The following is a 20,460-nucleotide window of genomic DNA, read 5'->3' as shown; positions in this document are numbered from 1 at the left end:
ATAGTGAACCTGGTCTGCTATACTAACTAAAGAAGCCATGATACGAACAAGTATAGTACCCGGCAGGATAGTGAACCAGGTCCACCTTACAAATAGCAGAGAAGCTGGAAAACCTAAGTAGGCCACAGGAAGAAACCATACCCCTTGGCATTGTGGATTGTGACAGCCTAAGAAGTGTGAAAGCCTGACATCTTTCACCTAATGCAGTTTGCATCACGCCAATGCAGCAGCATGATCATAATAATTCAGTATGAGTGGTGGCCCATGCCGCCTGAGAGTCTGTGGCGCAGAATATGCTCAGCAGTGCTCGCAAGGGACCCCTGTCATTTTGTGTTATGCCACTGCACTCTACTAGTATGTCTCGTCGTCCACCTTTGTCTTCTTTCTCAGTGCTGCAGGAAACATCATGTGACTGCTGAGGAGTCAAAGACTCAGTTGGATAATGTGCAACTTGTGCTCCATCACATCCATCCATTCACTCATACATTTTATGCTACTTGTATCCTTTCGAATTTAGCATGTTTCAAAAGGATACACAGCATGCTCCCTAAGACAGGGTTGTGACAGGCAAGTGCCCTTGCATTATAAGAGTGGAGGTGCTGTGTAGCATGATGGCATTTTTTCACTCCCCTTCCCAGTCTTTGAATACCTTCCCCATAATATGTTCACTTGGGCATTTGAAGGCAAAATCTGCCAATGGTGTGTGCACTTTGTGCTTTGCTGGCAACAGCTGGTATATAGTTATATGATGTGAGTGCCAGAGCAAATGATACTAGTACCTTTGCATGTGGTGGCAATAGCTGGGCCACTGTGAATGCCAGTCGCAAACATATGTAGAAGGCTTCTTAAGGCCAAACTATTGGCTTTGTCAATAATTGTTTCAAATGTAAATTATACTGTTTGATATGCAACAAAGGGCCTTTCTTGCATAATTGATATAGCTAATTGATATATTATTTTCTTTTTGGTCGATTTGGCATATTTTGGGCTTAATTACTGTTTGATTGTGAAATACCTGGAAGCATTGCCCGCTTATCCTAGGCCAGGTACTCCTTCTTTATTTAGATTTTGCCATGCAGTCATGATTCGTTGGGGTATCGCATAATGCCTTCTTATTGTGTTTCCAGTCCCTATTCTGGAGTTAATTTAAAGCAAATTGGTCCACATTTTGAATCAGTGCATCTCTGACCTCGAATTCATTTATGGAAAGTTGCTTTTTAATTAACCTAGGAATAAACTCTTAGGCTTCAAGGCATTATGCCAAAACATGGTTTCTGAATTGCATTATAATCATTCCATTTGTTTGGCTGCGTTTTTATCCCGCAGGATCATGGTCCAAGCGTTGGTTGCCTACACCAGATTCCAGCACCATCCTTTTGTACTCTATTGATGGCATGAAAAGAGTTCATGCCTCCTTTGTGTTTATTAATCACTGTATCCATGTGTGTGTTGTTTCAGCAGATGAATTCTGTAAGGAGTTCTGGTATCCAGTGACTTACAAACTTTGTAATATCAGGACACATTCAAGGTTGCGTCCGACTTGGTCAATAAACCTGAAATATGTGACTATCCACACAGTGTGGTTCAGGAATTCTTCGCCTGGAAGCAAAATGTCAAGCTGCATTATGAAATCTCTTTAAGTAGCTAACGTTCGTTCTTTCCCACCTCATCAGTGGTTGAGTGGCTTGCTTTTCAAAGCAAGTTGAGCGTCTATGGAAGTTTCTGTGCTAGATGGACAGGAATGTCTTGCCAACATTGTTCTTTCTCCAGTGTGGTTGTTTTTCTTCTTGACTACATTGGGGTTTAATGCTGTTCAAACATCAGCATGTTTTTTTGAGCGTCTTCTGATGTGCTCCAGCAAATGCGAGCATGTGAATCTGTGAAAATCATGTGCTGGAAAACCAGTGTTGCAGGCAAGTAACCTATTCATGCTATCGCTCATTAAAGGGCATACATTTTCAAAAATGTACCAAGTCTGGTAACATGAGCTCCTTTTTAGTAATCTGTCCATATCCCTTGACAAGTACAACGTGTCTTCAGTCACGCCTTAGAAAATACTTACCTTAATGCTGAAATACGCCTGTAGTTCTAGAAGAAGTCAATCGGGAACTTTTCAAAGATCTATCCTAATCTTGCACTTTTTATATTCGCCAGGACTGTCCTGAAGAGGTGGATGAGTTGGTGATGGCCTTGAAGAGTCTACAGGCAAAACCATGCTGGGCTATTCTCATGGCTGGTGGAGGGCACTTTGCAGGTGCTGTTTTCAGAGGGTAAGAAGAAACGAACCTACTTCTCCAGATACTCTAGTAACACTCCTTGCTTACCCTGTGGCTTGTCCTGCTACACATGCTTAAGTCAGTCAGAGTGCAGAAGGTGGGTGTGGCCTGGTAGTGCTGGCACATGCGTGTATGAAAATCAGGAGCATGAGCAGCTGTTCAAGTGCAGGCGTCAGAGTGAGGAAAGGATTTGCATGGTATGTGACAAATCGAGGGAATTTGTCCCGTTTACCCAAGGGGGAGCCCCCCATATGAGGCTAGGGAGGTGAGCCCGCTCCGCAACAGGTGTCCCCTCGCATCTCTCCTCCTGCTACGTGGCCCTGCCACCACACTCCCCCTGTCCCCACTATTCACTTTACCAGATAACGTGGCCTCTACCTGCTTCCCTCTACACTGCGTCCCTGAAAATCAGACGTACACCAGGTTGCGCACTGTGACAGGGCCATATGTACGGCCATTTTTCAGTGGCGCAGTCTAGTCCATGAGGGACTGAGTTGAAGTCTATATATATGAGAATGTAGGATTGAAAGTCTTGCATTCGGGCAATGCTGAAAGCATTTTTTCTTATATTTTTCCAAACCCCAGATTTGTCAATAAAACAGCAGAAGCATAAAATGTAATCGGTTAATAGACTTCCTGATGCTCTTTTGTACTTTCGGTTTTGTTTATTGTTCTCTTTTTGTTTGCAAAATGTTAGCTCCTCTGTGCTTCGGTATAGCTGCTGGGAGACTGGCTTAAAAGGATTTGTGCAATGAGGCTCATCTGAGAAAGTAGTCCGCAGTCAAACCAATTTGTATCTACTATGTGGACCTGACCAAGCACAAGCATGTGGAGCACGTGTGAGCCAAATTGCTTGATTGAATCAAATTACTCAAACATTCAATTGAATGTCCACTTCATTGCTGCACGCCAGTGCATGGGAAACCAACCCCTCCCGGCCTCCAATTATTTGTTTTTTGCTTATGATCTTGTGTTGACAAAATTACATTTCTGGTATGCTTACCAATTCACAATGCTGTTTTCTTCTGTTGCCCGATTCCTCTCTGTGAAGGCTTCCGGTAGTTAGTCATTCTGTTAACTTGTGCTTTGTACTACCGTTCAATTGGGAGCAATGTAATATGGGCTTGGGGAGGTGGCATCACATTACGTAATAACCAGGTGATGAATTACCGCGTGGCACTGCCAAACAGCATACCTTGACAGGAGAAGAGGCCTTAAACTGTCAAGAAGAGCTGGAGACCCCTCTGAACCTGGGGCAGGAGGCCTGTACGGGTACAGGTCAGAGCCAGACCTCTCCCAGAGGTGGGGTTGGGGAGTTCAGAGAGCCCCAAGCGCTGTCCTTTCTACATGTGCCTGGTTTAAAAAATAAAGTGCCACTTTTGCCTGCCCCATACCTGCTGTGCGTCATATGCTGGCCTGTGTTCTTTCTCTTGTCCCGTAGAACCACTGATACCAGGATTCCTTGTGACGGAGTCCCATCAGATGACTCAGCAGTCAGATTCATGGGAAACAGACCGGCAATCCAGACACTCCATGCAACTTGCAAACAAACTTTTGAAATTGCTTTGATCACATCAGGCCTCCATTACAGAATGCTGTGGGCCTGCTTTCTAAAAGGTTGCAGGGTTTACAAGCTGCTTTATGATTTGTGATGTCTTTAACCCAGACCATTGGGGAAAGGAAGTCCTCAATTGGCATGTGGAGCCAGCTGTGGTGGACAGCCAATGGAAGGGGAAAAGGGAAGGATGGTGGCGAGCAGGAAGATCAAGCGTTGTGTGGGTTGTTTGGGTGAAGTGAAGGCAGACTGAGAGACCAGGCAGAGGAAGGTCTGTGCAGCGGAGCGTTGAGGATTTCAGAAAGCATGTGCAGGGTGAGGTATTGGTTAGTGAGAGAAAGTGGTACTTGGGTGTGATAGTGCATGTGTAGTAGGGAAGGGGAGGGAATGAGATTAAGAGGGAGTGTAGTGGAATGAATCAGGAAGGTGATTGAGAGAGTGAAAGGAGGGTAACTGTTGAAGGATTGGTGGTGTGTAGTGGCAGTGGAGCTGGGAGAAGTAGTAAAGCAGAGGCGGGTGGAGAGTAGTGAAAAGTAGTGGGGGAGGAGACTGGAGGGTAGTGGGGAGGAGAGTGGAGAGTAGTGGAGGAGAGGGGAAAGCAGTAGAGGGGAGGGTAGTAAGGCCGAGGGAGAGTAGTAGAACATCGGAATAACATCAGAGCGAGGGAGAAAAGAGGGAAGTGGGTGGAAGAGATGGGAGGGGAGTAAAAAGAACGGAAAGAAAAGAGATCACATCAGGGCAAGGAGTACAGAAGTGTGAGAAGGAATAATAAAGTGAGAATTGGGTGATTCAAGGGTACCATTTATTGAGGCCTGTTATTCTTGTGGGACCTCCGATTAGGATCCACATACAAATTCCTGGAGGGAGCAAGAGACGATAAAGCGATTGCCTTTAGGCTCCCACCAATAGCCAGTTAGATCTTACACAGTAGTGGTCCTCTATTTCTAGTGACCATCTCTGGATTCAGAAATACCTGGTCTAAGGAAGATAAAGGCCAATGGAGAGAGGGATGTCCCCCAGTGAACCTCATCTCAAATAATGTAATGAAAACCCTCGAACCATCGAGAGTTGGTGTGTTCTTGAGGCAATCTGTGACAGTATGTGAAGGCGCTAGGCCCTTATCTAGGATTGAAAAGATTCAATGGCCAGATTGACCAGAGAAGACTTTTCAAACATGCATGTCAACCACATCGTTCTTTTATATAGTTCTTTGAAACTATATGTCACTAGGTATTGTGTAGTCCGAACACATGATCATGTGTTGTCTGCATAACCTAAGAGTTAGGCCCCAGTGGTTTCATGAATTGCAGCCAAGTACGTGAAGTAATCAACTGAAATTGTAGAGTGGAGGTCATATTCCCTTTGTGCAGGCCTCTCCACTGTGTCGGTGTGGACATCTGCTATCCTTACTCAAAATAGGCCCACCTCTCAAGAAGTGAGTACACGTTTAACCGTAAAGCAAGTTTATTGTATACCAATGGCCGCCGGGAGGGGCTAGACGACTCCTTAGAGACAGAACTAACCCGATTCTCCTCGAACCACACAAAAGTTGCACTTTACATACATTGTTGCAACATTTAACACACTCCCACATATTTCATTACAAAGTCATCGCCCCAAATATAATTGGCTGACCCTGTACAAGGAAATCTAATCCCCCTACGCTCCCACGCTCTTATTGGATATATTAAACTAGCCACCATCCCCTTCAATATACATTTGCATTATCTCATATTTATAGTACAACCCCTTTTTGGGCTCTTTCCATAGTCGGTCGTGACATAATCACGTGAATACATATGCACCTACAACAATCCTAATTTATTACAAGTTCCATCTGGTCTGGGACCTCTTCAACCCGGGCGTGATGCACATGGCTTTTAAAAGAACACTTCATCAATATGAGGAGGGAGAGAAAGAAACAAGTTTCCTTTGAGCCGGTGATAAAGTTCATATCCACCCAGACTTGCTGGTATTTCTCGTTTCATGCTAATCTATTACTACTACCATTTCAGCTCACATGGCCTTTGTCCATATCCTGGTAATTTCCCTTAGAACCTAATTGAAACCCATAAACTATTTGTCACCTCTGCCTTTAAGCAGCTCTTGCACCAGGTTTATTACCTGGCCCCAAGTCGACCCTGCCATGTGGCCGACGTCACTGGTCACTGAATTACAAACTACCATGTTCTTAGGAAGATTACATCTCTTATCCACATCAGCACCAGGTCGTAAACCTATGGGCCACTAACACTTAATTTCGTCCTGACCGTAACTGACCATTTGATATTATCACAGCTGGTCGAATGCTGTTAGCTGCCTTCTCCAATCCTTCAACCTTGGTCAACCAGCTCTCCATGTTGCACAAAGTTTATCTCGCCAACCTAGGTTTCTGCGGCCTACACAAACCCCAGCCATGAGGGACCTACGGTATACAACCTTCCCATGTATTCACCTTGTACCCCCTGCTCCCTAACTGTCCCAAACACATTTCCCTGAAAACGCTGTGTATATGTGGCTGTGCACATGTGTTCAAGACTACCGCGTCCCTTCACAGTGGTTTTCCCATCCGGGAATCTGTTTTCTCGCATGCACATATAAAGCTCTTTGCTTCCCATCTTTAGGCACTACATTGCACGCCTCACACCTACATTGTACTCACACTATATCTGCATGCTTGTCAATATGTTGCTACATGTATGCAAATCTAAAATGTATCAACTATACACAAAATAACACTAATAGTAACACTCATCCCATTCTCATTAACTATACTAGATACAAACCAGATTGCAACGTCGTGCTAACATCGCTTCTACCCTAATCACCAATATGGCACACGCAACACAAACCCTTCTTTCCCATTGAAACAATTTTCATTATTATTATTATTATTATTATTATTATTATTATTATTATTATTATTATTATTTTCGACCATCCCAACGCCCCCCCCCTCCCTCTTAGTTAATTCATTAACTAATAAGCTCATTCCTTATCCTTTTAAAACATCATGTTGGGGAATCAAGACCCTACAACCATCTCTAATGCTAGTCCAGCTATGAGCATACTCGTCCGATAAACAAACCCAACTCTTCCCCCCACTGTTTCCGCAATCTACCCAATGTTCCACACAATCATCACAATTTGGTGGCGGACATAGGACAGCACTTGGAATCCCAACCAACCCTGGATCCATTTCTAACTCAGTCCGAGTGCGATTGTCTGTGTTAGAGTCCCATTTTCTGAATCATTAAGGGCCCAAAGGTGCAACATGTGCTCCCTATTTTCTGACAAACGCCCCCTCCATGGCTGTCTGGAGGTCGAGGGTCTACCTGTTTTGAAGAGCCACAAGCCTCGAGGCCTGCAGTTCTTCTTTTATAGCACTGAAAGCTGATTCTAAAGAGTTGATAAACAGTAAAAGCTCATAGCGAGTGACCTGGAGCCTATTCGCATTAGCAATAGATTGAACACTGGGGGCCAAAAGAGACGAAAATACCATCTCACTTCTACTGAACAATCTGTATTGTTCAGGAATGTTCATATGGGCTTCTGTAGATGCTGTAGATATGTAATTCGACCTTTTAGTCTGATTCAAAGATTCCACTTCCTCATGTCCAGGCAAAGTCAATAGATTGTTCATATTTGATGGAACAAGGGATGCAAGGGACAAAGGGGACAAAATGGGTATAGATGTGGCTTTAGGCATCGGTTGGCAAGTATCGTATGCTCTTCTGGCACAATGAGAACAGGCACATGCACTGTAGTGAGACAGCACACACCTAACCAGACTGGAGGTAATTGTCAGTAAGAAAACTGTCCACAAGACCCAGGACACATCGAGGAGTGCTGATGTACCTCCAATCAAATCAGCAATGCGAAGTGTACAGCTACAGTTCCCATTTGTGCCAACAGGCACTGTGCCATTGCCCTTAAAACACAGAGAAAAACAAACTTGTAAGTAACTGGATCTTAACAGGTTTCTCTGGCTCCTGGAGCCACATCAAGCATTTCAGATATTTATTCCAGATATTTCCACAATCCTTATTAATCTGCGCCACCCCTTCTTCCGATAATCCCCTCATTCCTCCAGCTCTGCAACTCTTCAGCCGTTGCGAACAAGGCTAGGTGCACCGGACACAGTGCCTCCTTTGACTCTATTTCATCAGGAATAAACAGTCTAGATACACCATAAGCATGGGGGATAAAAGACCAGATTTAGCCTGACCCTATAGATCTCTCTCCCCCCCCCTCCTCATATACCTTTACCAGAAATTATCAGCTGCAAAGCCATGTGAATCCACTATTTGATCTGAATTTACATTATCATACTCTTTCATAAGTTAGGAATCTGTACTTCTTTGCGGTCTAAATAACACTTTTTTTACCAACTTTATTTAAAATAGGTTGCTGTCACATAGCATTTAACTGGCATTAGGGACCAGATAGACATATAAAATATCTTAGAGCCTTTAATCTATTCCCACCCTACCCTCCCTATGTTGTCCATGCATTTGCCCTCCCAATCCTGCCAGAATCCGGTAATTCCCACCATTTTTAACGGCTTCGCAAGAACTGCGCCACTAGGTACGGTTTGTGTGCTTGCGCAGGAAAGTCCAGCCCGTACTCCAAGATCAGGGAGCAAATGTTAGTGAACTGATGTAACAACCCCTCTTTAGCCGCTGTGACCTTCTCCGCCACTAGAATGCCCCAGATTTTGGCCCACCAGAGGGGCAGTAGCGGGCCACCTGTGGTTTTCCAAGCCCAGGGAATCGTTATCCTCACGGCTAGAAGCAGATGAGTGATTAACTTGGCCGTCACCCCCGATCTCGGGTTATACCCCCGGCACTGGTATCCCCAGTAAAGTCACTTCAGCCTCCATAGGGAGTCGGACTTCAGTGATAGCGTCAATTGAGTGAAACACTTTCTCCCAAAAGGTTCGAATTAGAGGGCATTCCCACCACATGTGAAAATATGTCCCCCAAGTCCCACATTTCCTCCAACAAGCCGGGTTCAGCGAACTTTTGATGCAGTGCAGCCTCACCGGGGGGTAATACCATTATATCAATTTAAAGTCACATTCCTGATTTGTCACACATTTTGAGGAGCCATGGTTTCTTGACCAAATGTCCACCCATGTCTGGTCCTCTATGGGGTGGACCAGGTCCGCCTAAATAACCCTTTAAGTCCTACATCAATAGACAAATTAAAAATATTCACATTTACACTGTTTGGCACACCTAAACAGAATAACAAGAAAAACAAAAAAACATACAATCAAACATGCTAACATTAATTTTAAATCCTCATTTCTTCTTAATATTTACAACAGTTACAGGCTTTATTTGTCCCACCCTCTCTAGTGGAATGAACTGCGAATCCTAGGGCATACTTCTCTTTTGGACCTGCTCTTGCTCCTGTGCTGGTGGAGGGGCACTGGTATCCCTCCCCATGTCACCGATATGGATTTAGCTCTTGTTGCACTACAGTTTCACAGCAGTTGGAGTCGCGAATATCACGCGGTACGGCCCATGGAAACACCTTTCGTACCAATGTCAGACTAGACAACAAACAAAAGCCAGGTCCTCGGGGAGCAGCTGTGACCAATGTAGCTCTTCGGGTTCTTGAATGTTTCCTTCCAGTGACTGCTGATGAGAAAACACAACCTGTGAAAATATAAGTCTGACACTTTTGGTTAAACCCCTAAGGTATTTCCTAAACTCCTCACCACAAATCTCTGCTGTCTTGTGGGCATCTGAAACTGTGCATGCAGGTGAAAGTTGTGTTTGCATTCTACGCCCTGTCACCATCTCATGTGGTCTGAGATGACACTCTGTATGATAATCTGTATGTTTCCTATGCATGTAACTCAAGCTTAAGTATTCTTGTATCTGCTGCGCCCGGCTACTCCTGGGTTTGGAGCGCATTATCAAATAATAAACTAAACTAAACTCCTTCCCTGGCTGATTCCTTAAAAAAACAAGGCCAGCGGAAGGCAGTGCATCCAATTTTTTCCCAGATCAATGTAATGTTTAGACAAACTTTAAGAATTTCATTTAAACTCTCCACAACCCCATTAGCTTGACGGTGGAACACCGAGCACAACCTGTGCTTGCTCCCCAAGGGCAAAGTGATCTCTGAAAACAAGGCATTAAAGAAGTGGGTCCTGTGATAAATCCAGTGGAGTCATCACGGATTCCCTGGCGGTGGCTTCCACCCCTGTAGCCAGAAGTAGGCAGCTGCTTCCTGATCCTGACCCTGGAGACGGTTTTATGAGGGAGGATCACATTGGAGGAGACGGCTACCGGGGAGATTCTGGACTAGGACTAGTTGCGGTATCACCCCCTTTCCCATGAGGCAGAGCCCCCTTATACCAGAGACACATTTCCATGAGGAAGACCCTCTGATGCCCCAGACCCTCATGACATACTGTCAGTTCTCCAGCATGGGGTCTGGCATGGATTCAGATGCTCATGAATATTCCCCGTCATCAGGCTGGGAATCCTCGGTAAAGGAAAAAATCAGTATCCGGTTCGTTTCTGATCTGTCGTTCTTTGTAGTAACCAATCACTGGTCTCTGGGTCATACTGCCCCCAGCCAATGACTGCCCTCTCCCTAAGCCCCGCCCCTGGCAGCCATCCTCAGATTTTTACCGCACGTTCAAGTGTTGGGAGTCCTCGTGCTATAGCTCTCGAGCTTTACTGCGTTTGCGATTTTTTTCAAGAGTCTAAAACTCATTTTTCCGGTCAATCGAGCCTCAAGCTCCACCGTTTTCTACTTCCGATCAACAGGGACCCGTTTTGGAATTTTTCTACGCCCCTCAAGGGCGAAGTTTCATTGAGTTTCCACCCCGGAGGATTTGAGGCCTACCCCGCGTGGTTAGGGCCCAGGAAAAGGGAAACACGACGCCCGGATCCAAGCTTTTCAGGAGCTGCCCTGGATGCGGATTACAGAACGTGTTCAAGGAGGATGAACACTCTCGCTGCCTCTACTGCCTTCATGGAGACAAAACGCATGTGGAAAAAGACTGTGCGTTTTGCTGCAACATGTCCGAGCGCACCATGAGGGATCGGCAGACCCGACTCGCCAACTGGCTGGAAGGTAAGAGCCCAGCAGGCGACAAGAAGAAGAAGGTCGAGCGGTCTTCTAAGACCTTTTAGGGCGCTCCGGCGACGGGGGCCCAACAGATGGCAAAGAACCGCGAGTCTGCTGGGTCCGGGAGCGCCGAACGGTCGGGCTCCAGGGATGCTAGGCAGGGCGCATTATCCCCGACGCCATCCTCCATGAACCAACGCTCTGGGTCGGGGAAGAGGAAGTCGGAGAACCCAGGTAGGCTTCTGGAGAAGCCCTGGTTGGTCCCGACGGTTACAGCCGAGGGGGAGCGAGGCAGTGCCCCTCCCCCCAAGGTGAAGGCCTCAGGCACGCCCAAGGTTGCGAAGGCCCAGATGCACCAGGCTAAGGCCTCTATTGAGGGAGTCGTAGCTGCCCTGGCGAAACCTAAGGAGGTTATCCCAGTGGAGACGACCTCAGGGGCAAGAGTTTCCCTGCCGCCACAGAGGGAATCATCTTTCACTCCGATCGAGAAGACCCCCGTGAAACCCCGGCAGGAAAAAGAGGGGGGGGGGGCGTGTTAGCCCAAACGGACACGGAATCCACCTCGGAGGACGAGCTGGCGAGAGTCCATAAGCTTTTGGACGAGAAGCACGAAGCATCCAAGGCCCGTGGGAGGGATCCCAACGAGGCCGACGAGGAAAGCGACGGAGGCGACGTGGAGGATCGGGCCGAGGAGGAACCCAGGCCCATTCAGTCAGCCCCGTCGCAACCGGCCGTACCCCAGGATAATTCTGGAGCTAACCTGATGGTGATTCAGGCCCTCTGCTCGGAGATAAGGACAAGAATGCCCTTAACCCCCACCGATGACCTGGCGGCGCCCAGCCCGTCGGGGAGCCCGCAGAACAAGTGGAGAAGGATCCATCCTCCACCACCGTTTCAGCCCCCGCCACCCCTATCCCCCACGGGAACGGGTACCGGGACGGCGACGACGGGCACGGATGACGACGATGAGATGAATCCCCCGTCCCCACCTCCTCGGGCCTCTCCCCCCGACGAAATTGGCTCTTTTCACGCCATGATCGCCAGGGCATCCAAGCTCTTCCAGCTCTGCCCAGAAGAGCAGAAAAAAGAGGGCTTCCTCTACCAACGGCGGGAAGCCAAAAGGAAGACTGTCCTCTATACCTCTGCTGGATGACATTTGGGAAGAGGGGCTAGCTCTCCTCAAGAACCCTTCCACGGCCCCAGCCAGAAGAGACATGTACGAGAAGAAGTACCGAGTCCCGGACTCTGCCCCCATGTGTCTCAGGGCACAGCCGTCGCCGGATTCCGTGGTATCCGCGGCAGCTAAGAAGAAGGCGGCTGGGGCAACGGCATCAACTTCGACTTCCCCACCCGATGGTGAGGGGAAGAAGCTGGATTCCATGGGACGACGAGTGATCTTGTCAGTGGCGACGACAATCAAAGCAGCCAATGCCCTCGCCATAGTGGCCCGCTACGACAGGGAGCTCTGGTACAAGACCGCTCCCCTGCTGGACTTCCTCCCATACGACAAGAGAGCGGAGGCCCTCGAGATCCTTCAGGAAGGAGAAGTGGCGTCGGACCACGCCATAACGGTCGCCACAGACATTGCCGACACCGGTTTTTGCCAAATGGGCAACAGCGTTTGCCTCCGTCGGCGCGGCTCGCTCAAGGCCACGGACTTCCGCCAGGATGTACAAACCAGAGTTCTGGACATGCCGTTCGACGGCACCAACCTCTTTGGCAAGACGGTGGACGAGTCGCTACAAGCCATCAAGGCGGACAACGAGACGGCACGCGCTTTGGGTGTCCTCCAACAGCGACGGCCGCCCTTTCATAACACCGGAGGCAGAGGTGCCTCCAGAGGATCCAGCGGCAGTTCCCCAGCATACCGTCAAGCGGCTCGCTCCTCGTCGCAGGGGGCCTACCGAGGCTGGGGAAACTCAAGAGGATCTCGTCGTCGTCATCAAGGTGGCCAAGGGGGCAAGGCAGCGTCGAAGCAGGACTGACCGTAGCGTCGGGCCCCCACCTGAGCACCCCAGTGGGAGGCCGGCTGGCGAACTTCGTCAGCGTGTGGTCAGTCCATCTCCACCGACCGTTGGGTGCTGGACGCCCTGGCCAACGGGCACACCCTAGAGTTCTCAAGGAAATGTCCCCACATTCCACCCGTGGCCAGAAAGGAAAACCACGTCCCTCACTACTCCAGGAGGTACGAGCCATGCTAGGAAAGGGAGCCATTGAACCCGTGCCAAGGGGGCGCCGGGGCTCCGGAGTGTACTCAAGGTATTTCCTCGTACTAAAGAAGACCGGCGGATGGCAACCCATCCTGGACCTCCTTCGACTCAACAGGTACATAAAATCCAAGAAGTTCCGGATGGTGACCCTCCAGCATGTGCTAGCACAGCTGGAGGAGGGCAACTTCCTGTCGTCTCTGGACCTGGAGGATGCCTATTTCCACATCCCCATCCTAAAGCGGCACCGAAAGTTCCTAAGGTTCGTAGTGCAAGGACGGCACTACCAATTCAAGGCCCTGCCCTTCGGACTGAAGTCAGCGCCCCGGGTATTCACAAAGTGCCTGGCACCAGTTGCTGCGCCTGCGGGGGATCCACGTCTACCCTACCTGGACGATTGGCTCATACGAGCAAGATCAAAGGAACTCGCCGTAGAGCACACAGCGACGACCGTTCAACTCCTGACGGACCTGGGATTTTCCATCAACTTCCCCAAATCTCATCTGGTACCGTCGCAAGTCGCCCTGTTTCTGGGAGCCAAGCTCGACACAGTGGCACGGCTGGCTTCACCGTCGGAAGAGGGAACGAAAGCCATCCTGGGCAAGGTTCAACGGCTGTTGACCTCGGATGTGGCCAGGGTGAGATCCATCAAGTCCCTTCTCGGCATGATGTCCTCCTGCATTTTCCTGATACGCCTGTGCAGGCTGCGGATGCGACCCCTGCAGGAATTCCTCGACGCCCGTTGGATGCAAGCGACGGGCTGCTTCGAGGACAGGATCTCTCTCAACAAGACTTTTCGCCAAGCTATCCGGTGGTGGGGCTCTCGCGCCCACTTAACGACGGGCACGGATTTCCAGACACCGACACATCAAGAGACGGTGACAACGGACGCGTTCCTGGAGGGATGGGGCGCCCACACCGGAGACCTCCATGCGAGAGGCCTGTGGCTCCCGGAGGAGAGACACCTCCACATCAACGTCCTGGAACTTCGGGCCGTCTTTTGGGCCCTCAAGTCCTTCCTCCCGTCTCTCAAGGGCAAAGTGGTGAGGATTTTCACCGACAACACCACCATGATGTTCTACATTCGAAAACACGGAGGCACCAGATCCTCAGCCCTGTCCAAGGAAGCCCAGGATCTGTGGCACTGGGCTGTCACCCAGGGGATGTTTCTGGTACCCTTCCACCTGGCAGAAATAAAAAACACCATCGCAGACTCACTAATCAGGGAGCTGAGGTCTTGTCACGAGTGGGAGCTGAAACAGGATCAAGTGGATCCCCTATTCCGACGATGGGGCAATCCCCAGATCGACCTCTTCACGACGGCGCCGAACAGCAAGTACCAGAACTTCGCCAGCAGATTTCCCCAGCCGGGGAGCATGGGCGATGCCTTCTCATTCCCCTGGGACGGCCTGTTTCTGTACGCATTCCCACCGTTGCCTCTGCTACCACGACTCATCAGCCAACTCTAACGGTCCCGGTGCAGGATGATCCTCGTCGCACCAGCGTGGCCGAGGCAGATCTGGTTCCCGGACCTTCTGGACATATCAACGTCCCCACCGGTCAAGCTGCCGACGGACCCGGATCTTCTCACCGAGAAGGAGGCGCCATCCTCCATCAGGACCCAGTGTCGCTGAACTTGCAGGCCCGGCTCCTGCAGCACTAGAGTTCGGAGGGTACGATATCCCGGCAGACTGCAAGGCGGTGCTTGCTAAGGCCAGGGCGTCCTCGACTCTCAAGTGCTATGGACACAAGTGGGAGAGGTTCTCTGTCTGGTGCCGTGCACAGAAGATTAACCCTCTGCGGATTACGGCCCCTCAAGTGTTGCCGTATCTACTGTCGCTGGCCAAGGCGGGGCTGGCCCACGCCTCCATCAAGATACATCTAGCAGCGATCTCTAGATATACCAGAACCCCAGGACGATCATCTCTGTGGTCTCATCGTCTGGTGAAGGAATTCATGAAGGGACTGTTCCGTTCATTCCTGCCAGTGAAGGCTCCGGCCCGGCGTGGGAGCTCAACGTGGTGCTGAGCAGGCTCATGGGACCGCCATTCGAGCCTATGCATGCAGCGCCGTTGAAGTTTCTCTCGTGGAAAACAGCGTTTCTTGTGGCCATCACCTCCGCACGACGAGTGGGAGAAATCCAGGCCCTTTCCTGTAAACCTCCTTACCTGACTTTCTGTCATGACCACAGGGTTTCCCCTTAGAATTGCGCCCAAGATGTCTTGATTGTTTGCCTATCATTCATGGCCAAAGAACAGGGAGAACATTGTGGATTAATTAAGTGTCAGGGATTTCCGCATCACTTAACATGGCCGCCTGTTTGTCTTCCCAGGAGAAAGGCTGTGTGGTCTAGTGTTGATTGTATTCGGAGTACTTAAGCCCCTCCCCTTAGTTCCACCGCGCTTCGTGTCGTCTCTGCTGTAGCAGGTGACGCTTACCGCGGTTCGGCTTCATCAAAAGAATACCACAGCATTCCTGTCACAGAATTCCTTAGTTTACAGCCCCGTTCCCCTTATGGTTTTTCTCCCTCTCTGAGCTCATAGAATTCGAGCGTTCGTTATTGTACTTATTCCGGGCTCTACAGTCAATTCATCTGTGAGGAATTCGAGCATTCTCTGAGAGAGAGTTCTGTCAGAAGTGAATCTTTCTTTCGCTATCGGCACACCGCAAGTATTGCTTTCATATATATTCATGTGCCGTTTAGTGTTTGTTGCTTTGAAGGTTGCGTGTTTTGCTAAAAGGAAATTCCTCACGAGCGCTTGTGTTTTGAGCGCATTCTGTCATTGTTTTGCTGAATGGAAATTCCTCACGAGCGCTTTGTTTTTGAGCATGTACTGTCATAGTGTGGCGTGTAATTCGCACAGTGAATTGTGGACTACTTCTTGGGAGAACTATATGCTCATTAGGTGGTCTTGGGAGGGGGTTTATCTGCTGTAGTGTATATAGGTGGTTTTAGCACATTCTCCGGTTAGTAGAGAGAGTTAAATTGAAACACCCTCATGCACCTTAGGAAACTATAACATTATTAGACACATTTAGTCTTAGTGATTGCTATTTCTTCATTTTGCACTAGTTTTGGAAGTATCATTCCCCTTGCCCATGATAGCAGTTTTCCCTTCTACAGAACATGCGCCCCTGCGCAGAAGCAGGATGGAGAGCCCATCATAACATAAACTAAGGTAAAAAGGTGACACTAATTAAGGAGAAGGTTTTACAGGAATAGAAGTTGCTCTCCTGCTTCATAATAGAATCCTTGTTCATAAGCTCCTTGTTTATTCATTAGATTCCAGGTGGCATAGAAGAAGAGACCTTAGTGAGATAGCAACGTTCCCCAAGAAGAGTAGTAGTTATCCTCAAGAGTGGTGTTCCCGCAGAGTCTAAGGTAAGCGTTACACTTTCCATCAGACGAGGGTGGTGCTTAGGACGCACCTCTCCTTCATGCCCAAGGTGCCGTCAGACTTCCACCTCAACGAGCCCTTGGTGTTGCCTATTTTCTTCCCGTCACCTTCGTCGACGGCCGAGAGGACTCTGCACTCGCTAGATGTGGCTAGAGCGCTGAAGTTCTACGTGGACCGCACGAAGACCTTTCGGAAGACATCACAGCTTTTTGTGAACTTTGGACCTGTGAACCAAGGTAAGGCCCTCTCGAAGGCTTCCCTTTCCAGATGGCTCTCCGGCTGCACCATGCACTGTCACTGGTTGGCAAACCGACCGCTGCCCGGCTGTCCGAGAGCCCACTCAACCAGAGCGATCGCAGCTACCACGGCGTTCCTATCTGGTGTGCCCTTGCTGGACATCTGCAGGGCTGCTACGTGGAGTTCGGCGCCCACCTTCAGGAGATTCTACTGCGTCGACCGGGATTCCGGGGAGGAGTCCAGAGTCGGCCAAGCAATGCTGCGCAACCTGTTCGCCTGAAAGGTGGGCCTGGTGAGGAGGTAAGAGATGCTTAATGTTGGGTTGATAAATGCTTAATGTTGAGCCTTGCCACCTCCCACGTGGTTGTGCATGTGTGTACTGCTATGTATTCTGATATTCATGAGCATGTGAATCCATGCCAGACCCCTTGCTGGAGAAGGAACAAGTTACTTACCTGTAACTGTTGTTATCCAGCATGGGTCTGGCATGGATTCACATGCGAACCCTCCCGCCTACCCCTCTGCGGCTCTTCACTTGGTCATACTGCCACTTTACGTGCTACCAAATCTGAGGACGGCTGCCAGGGACGGGGCTTAGGGAGAGGGCAGTCATTGGCTGGGGGCAGTACGACCCAGAGACCAGCGATTGGTTACTACTAAGAAAGACAGATCAGAAATGAAACTGATACTGATTTTTTCTTTACCGAGGATTCCCAGCCTGACGACGGGGAATATTCATGAGCATGTGAATCCATGCCAGACCCATGCTGGAGAACAACAGTTACAGGTAAGTAACTTGTTCCATACATGTTCCTACTGGTGGGAGAAGTGAACCCTCTTCTTATTTGTGTGGCCAAACACACAACCTTGACACTAACTTACACTGCTCAATCAGAACACCCTTTTCATCTAAGGTTCTTTATTATAAAACCAGGAAACCAAACTATTCCAATACCATATGTTTAGCAACATCTAGGAACTTCAACTCCAAGAATTCTTCAAGTACTGAAACAGGGAAGATGCAGGAGTTTGAACCATGTACCAAGAACCTGAACCACAATAAGCAGTCTAGTTGTTTTTCTAAAGTACCTGTGCGCGGGACAACTAAACCACACAAGCGCAGTGTTCAGATAGGCAGTGAAGGAGAAGACGTTGGTTCCTGTTTGCAAGCTCATGAACAGTACTTACCGGCGTGGCGGAGCAGAAGAGGCTGATGAAGATGGGAGGTGGGCACAACCTAATTTCCTTGAATTATGGAATTAATACTGTCTCAAATAATTAATCTAGCCAAAATTCAGAGGAGCTGACTGGTTGAGGAGATCCAAATACACCGGGATCCAAACAACTGTAAAACGAAAAAACTGGGTGGAAACCACACCGTTAGCCAGTCGCTTTCATACTGTTCTCCTTGCAGAGTTAACAATGGGTTGTAGAAGGGTAAATCAAGTAGATGCACTTTCTTTATAGTTCTCAAGAGCATGTGTTAAAGTTGGGAGTCAAGTTTCAAACAAAAGAGTCCTGAAATTTCTTTAGTGCAAAAGATGAACATTTAATATTAAACAGTGGGGGAGGCCAGCTGTTGCCTCATCGAAGGGAGCGCTCTAAAGCCAATGCATTTTGGAGTCAATACTCCTTCGTCAGGGCAGTGCCCCTACAGAATGTTAAAACAAACCAATCCAACATGTTTTGCAAATTAAACACAATTAGCACATAGCCATACCTGGGTCTAGTCCACTGTAATAAGCCATGGGTTTATGGCCTAATGATGTTTTCTGGGCTACTACAGCTGTCATCACCTGCGCATCCGAATGAGTAAATAAAATGGATTTTTATAATCCGGGGTCGCCAAGACCGGAGCATTGCTGGTCGCAGCCTTGAGCTCTCGAAAACAAGTCACCATTTCTTCTGACCATTCAATCAGTCCTTTCACCTTATGTGCTCTCTTAAGTCCTTGCAGTAAGGGCCTCATGATCCCTGATCTACAATAGTTAGAGTCCCAAGAACTACTGCATCTGTTTCATAGTAACGGGCTGGGCATATTCTGAACTGCAGTTGCTCTCTCTGGCATTACCTTTCTTCCTGTGGGCGATATCACGTGACCCAAATATGTTACCTCTGTCTGGAAGTATTGCAATTTTTCTTCGTCCATTGAAAGGGGTCAGAAATGTGAGGCGGCCAGTTTTTCATACTATGCCATTTTATTAACTCAAAAGGGTTTGACAAACTCCTCACTATCCCTAACCTAATGAGGTTTTTTCCTGCCTATTGAAATAAACTAAAGGAAAACACTCTTCAAAAGGAATATGTCCCTCCTACTTATACATACATCAAACTCATAAAGGAAATATGTGGCAATTCAAATATAACAGAAATAAAAGTTAAATTCACCAGAAACCAAGTAACTGTATTTCGAAGGGATTGTGTCCTCCGACGTATTTGTCTAGCCCTTGGTGGTCGTGCAGATTCGTCCTACCACCTCCGACCCCAAGCACCACTCAGGCAGGAAATAATAACACAGCCCGTGCAGCGCTTGAAACCACAGGTGGAGAACGTCGTCTTATCAGGAACCAGAAACGCCAAGGACCCCCTGACCACTGTAAGGCAACGGAGGGTTAATCAACACAGGGAATGGACAAAAAAGCCTTTATGATAGGATAACAGAAAAGGGGCTTACCCGAAAGTGAAGGAGAGGGTGGCCTGAGATGTGTGGTGGAGTAGTGGGGTACAGCAGGCACTGGTCGATTGTGTCTCTGACAGGACGCGTGATGTAAAACTCCGAGGCATATACGTGGGACAATCCGTGAGCAGTCCAATAGGCAGTTCCGGGGTCAATAACCAAAGTTCTGTGTTCAAGGGAATATCCGTAGGCAGTCCAGTGAGCAATTCCGAGTCAAGAAACCAGTAGCAAACAAACAGCGTGATATCCGGGATAAAGAATGAGGCAATCCGTGTACAGTTCCGTGATCAAGTAGTCGTGGTAGCAAAATCCATAAAACGCCAAAGCAGTCCGTGAAGGAAGCAGCTGTGAAGCGGTGCTTCCGTGTTTCTCTGCTCCCTTTAGCTTGTGTGGAAGGTCACGTGATCACATCACGGGAGGGGAACGTGAGTAGTCTGTGTCACATGACCCGTGATGGTGACGAAGGCCGTTGTGGATGCCTTGTCACGTGTCGTGCGGTTCTGTGTGTGCCCAATCGGCAGCGCCAGTCGTGTGAAAACCTCCACGGGAGGTGCCAGTGAAGGAAAGGGCGAAGATCCCTCGGGCCGTGATGTAAGGGTCTCCTCTGTTTGGCAGGAGACCCTCGCCGCTCGCCTGCAGGGACACGTAGGCCACGTGAGTCTTGATGGTGGCGAATGTTGGGAGACACGACAGAGCCCCCCCCTAATGGCCCACGACCCCGTGGGCTGGATGGATGATCACGATGGAACTGGCCAACCAACTGGGGGGCCCGGACATCCCTGGAGGGCACCCAGGAACGTTCCTCAGGGCCGTAACCCAACCAGTCCACGAGATAGTGCAAGCGACCCCGAATATGGCGGGAACCCAAGATGGCACTGACCTCATAGATGTCAGGAGAGGACAAGGAGACAGGGGCAGGAGGGGCAGTGAGACGGGTAGGACCTAGACAGGGTTTGAGCAAGGAGGTATGAAAAACCGGATGGATACGCCAGGTGGCAGGAACAGACAACCGTAG

General features: G+C 48.9%; 1 protein-coding gene across 2 annotated transcripts in view; it reads left to right on the top strand.

Annotated features, from left to right (window-relative positions):
* Window positions 1-20,460, top strand: part of ANKZF1 (ankyrin repeat and zinc finger peptidyl tRNA hydrolase 1) — an 803,428-nt gene that overhangs the window by 223,398 nt on the left and 559,570 nt on the right. For both annotated transcript variants that reach the window (XM_069616921.1, XM_069616920.1), the window contains exon 6: window positions 2,155-2,270. In XM_069616921.1, coding sequence (XP_069473022.1) covers window positions 2,155-2,270 — 116 coding nt within the window. The remainder of the gene's footprint in view (window positions 1-2,154; window positions 2,271-20,460) is intronic.

Source organism: Ambystoma mexicanum, chromosome 9 (genome assembly GCF_040938575.1).
Source record: "Ambystoma mexicanum isolate Mex_15411 chromosome 9, UKY_AmexF1_1, whole genome shotgun sequence".
Taxonomy (NCBI): domain Eukaryota; kingdom Metazoa; phylum Chordata; class Amphibia; order Caudata; family Ambystomatidae; genus Ambystoma; species Ambystoma mexicanum.
The sequence above is the reverse complement of the archived record's forward strand: the minus strand, read 5'-3'. Positions and strand labels throughout refer to the sequence as shown.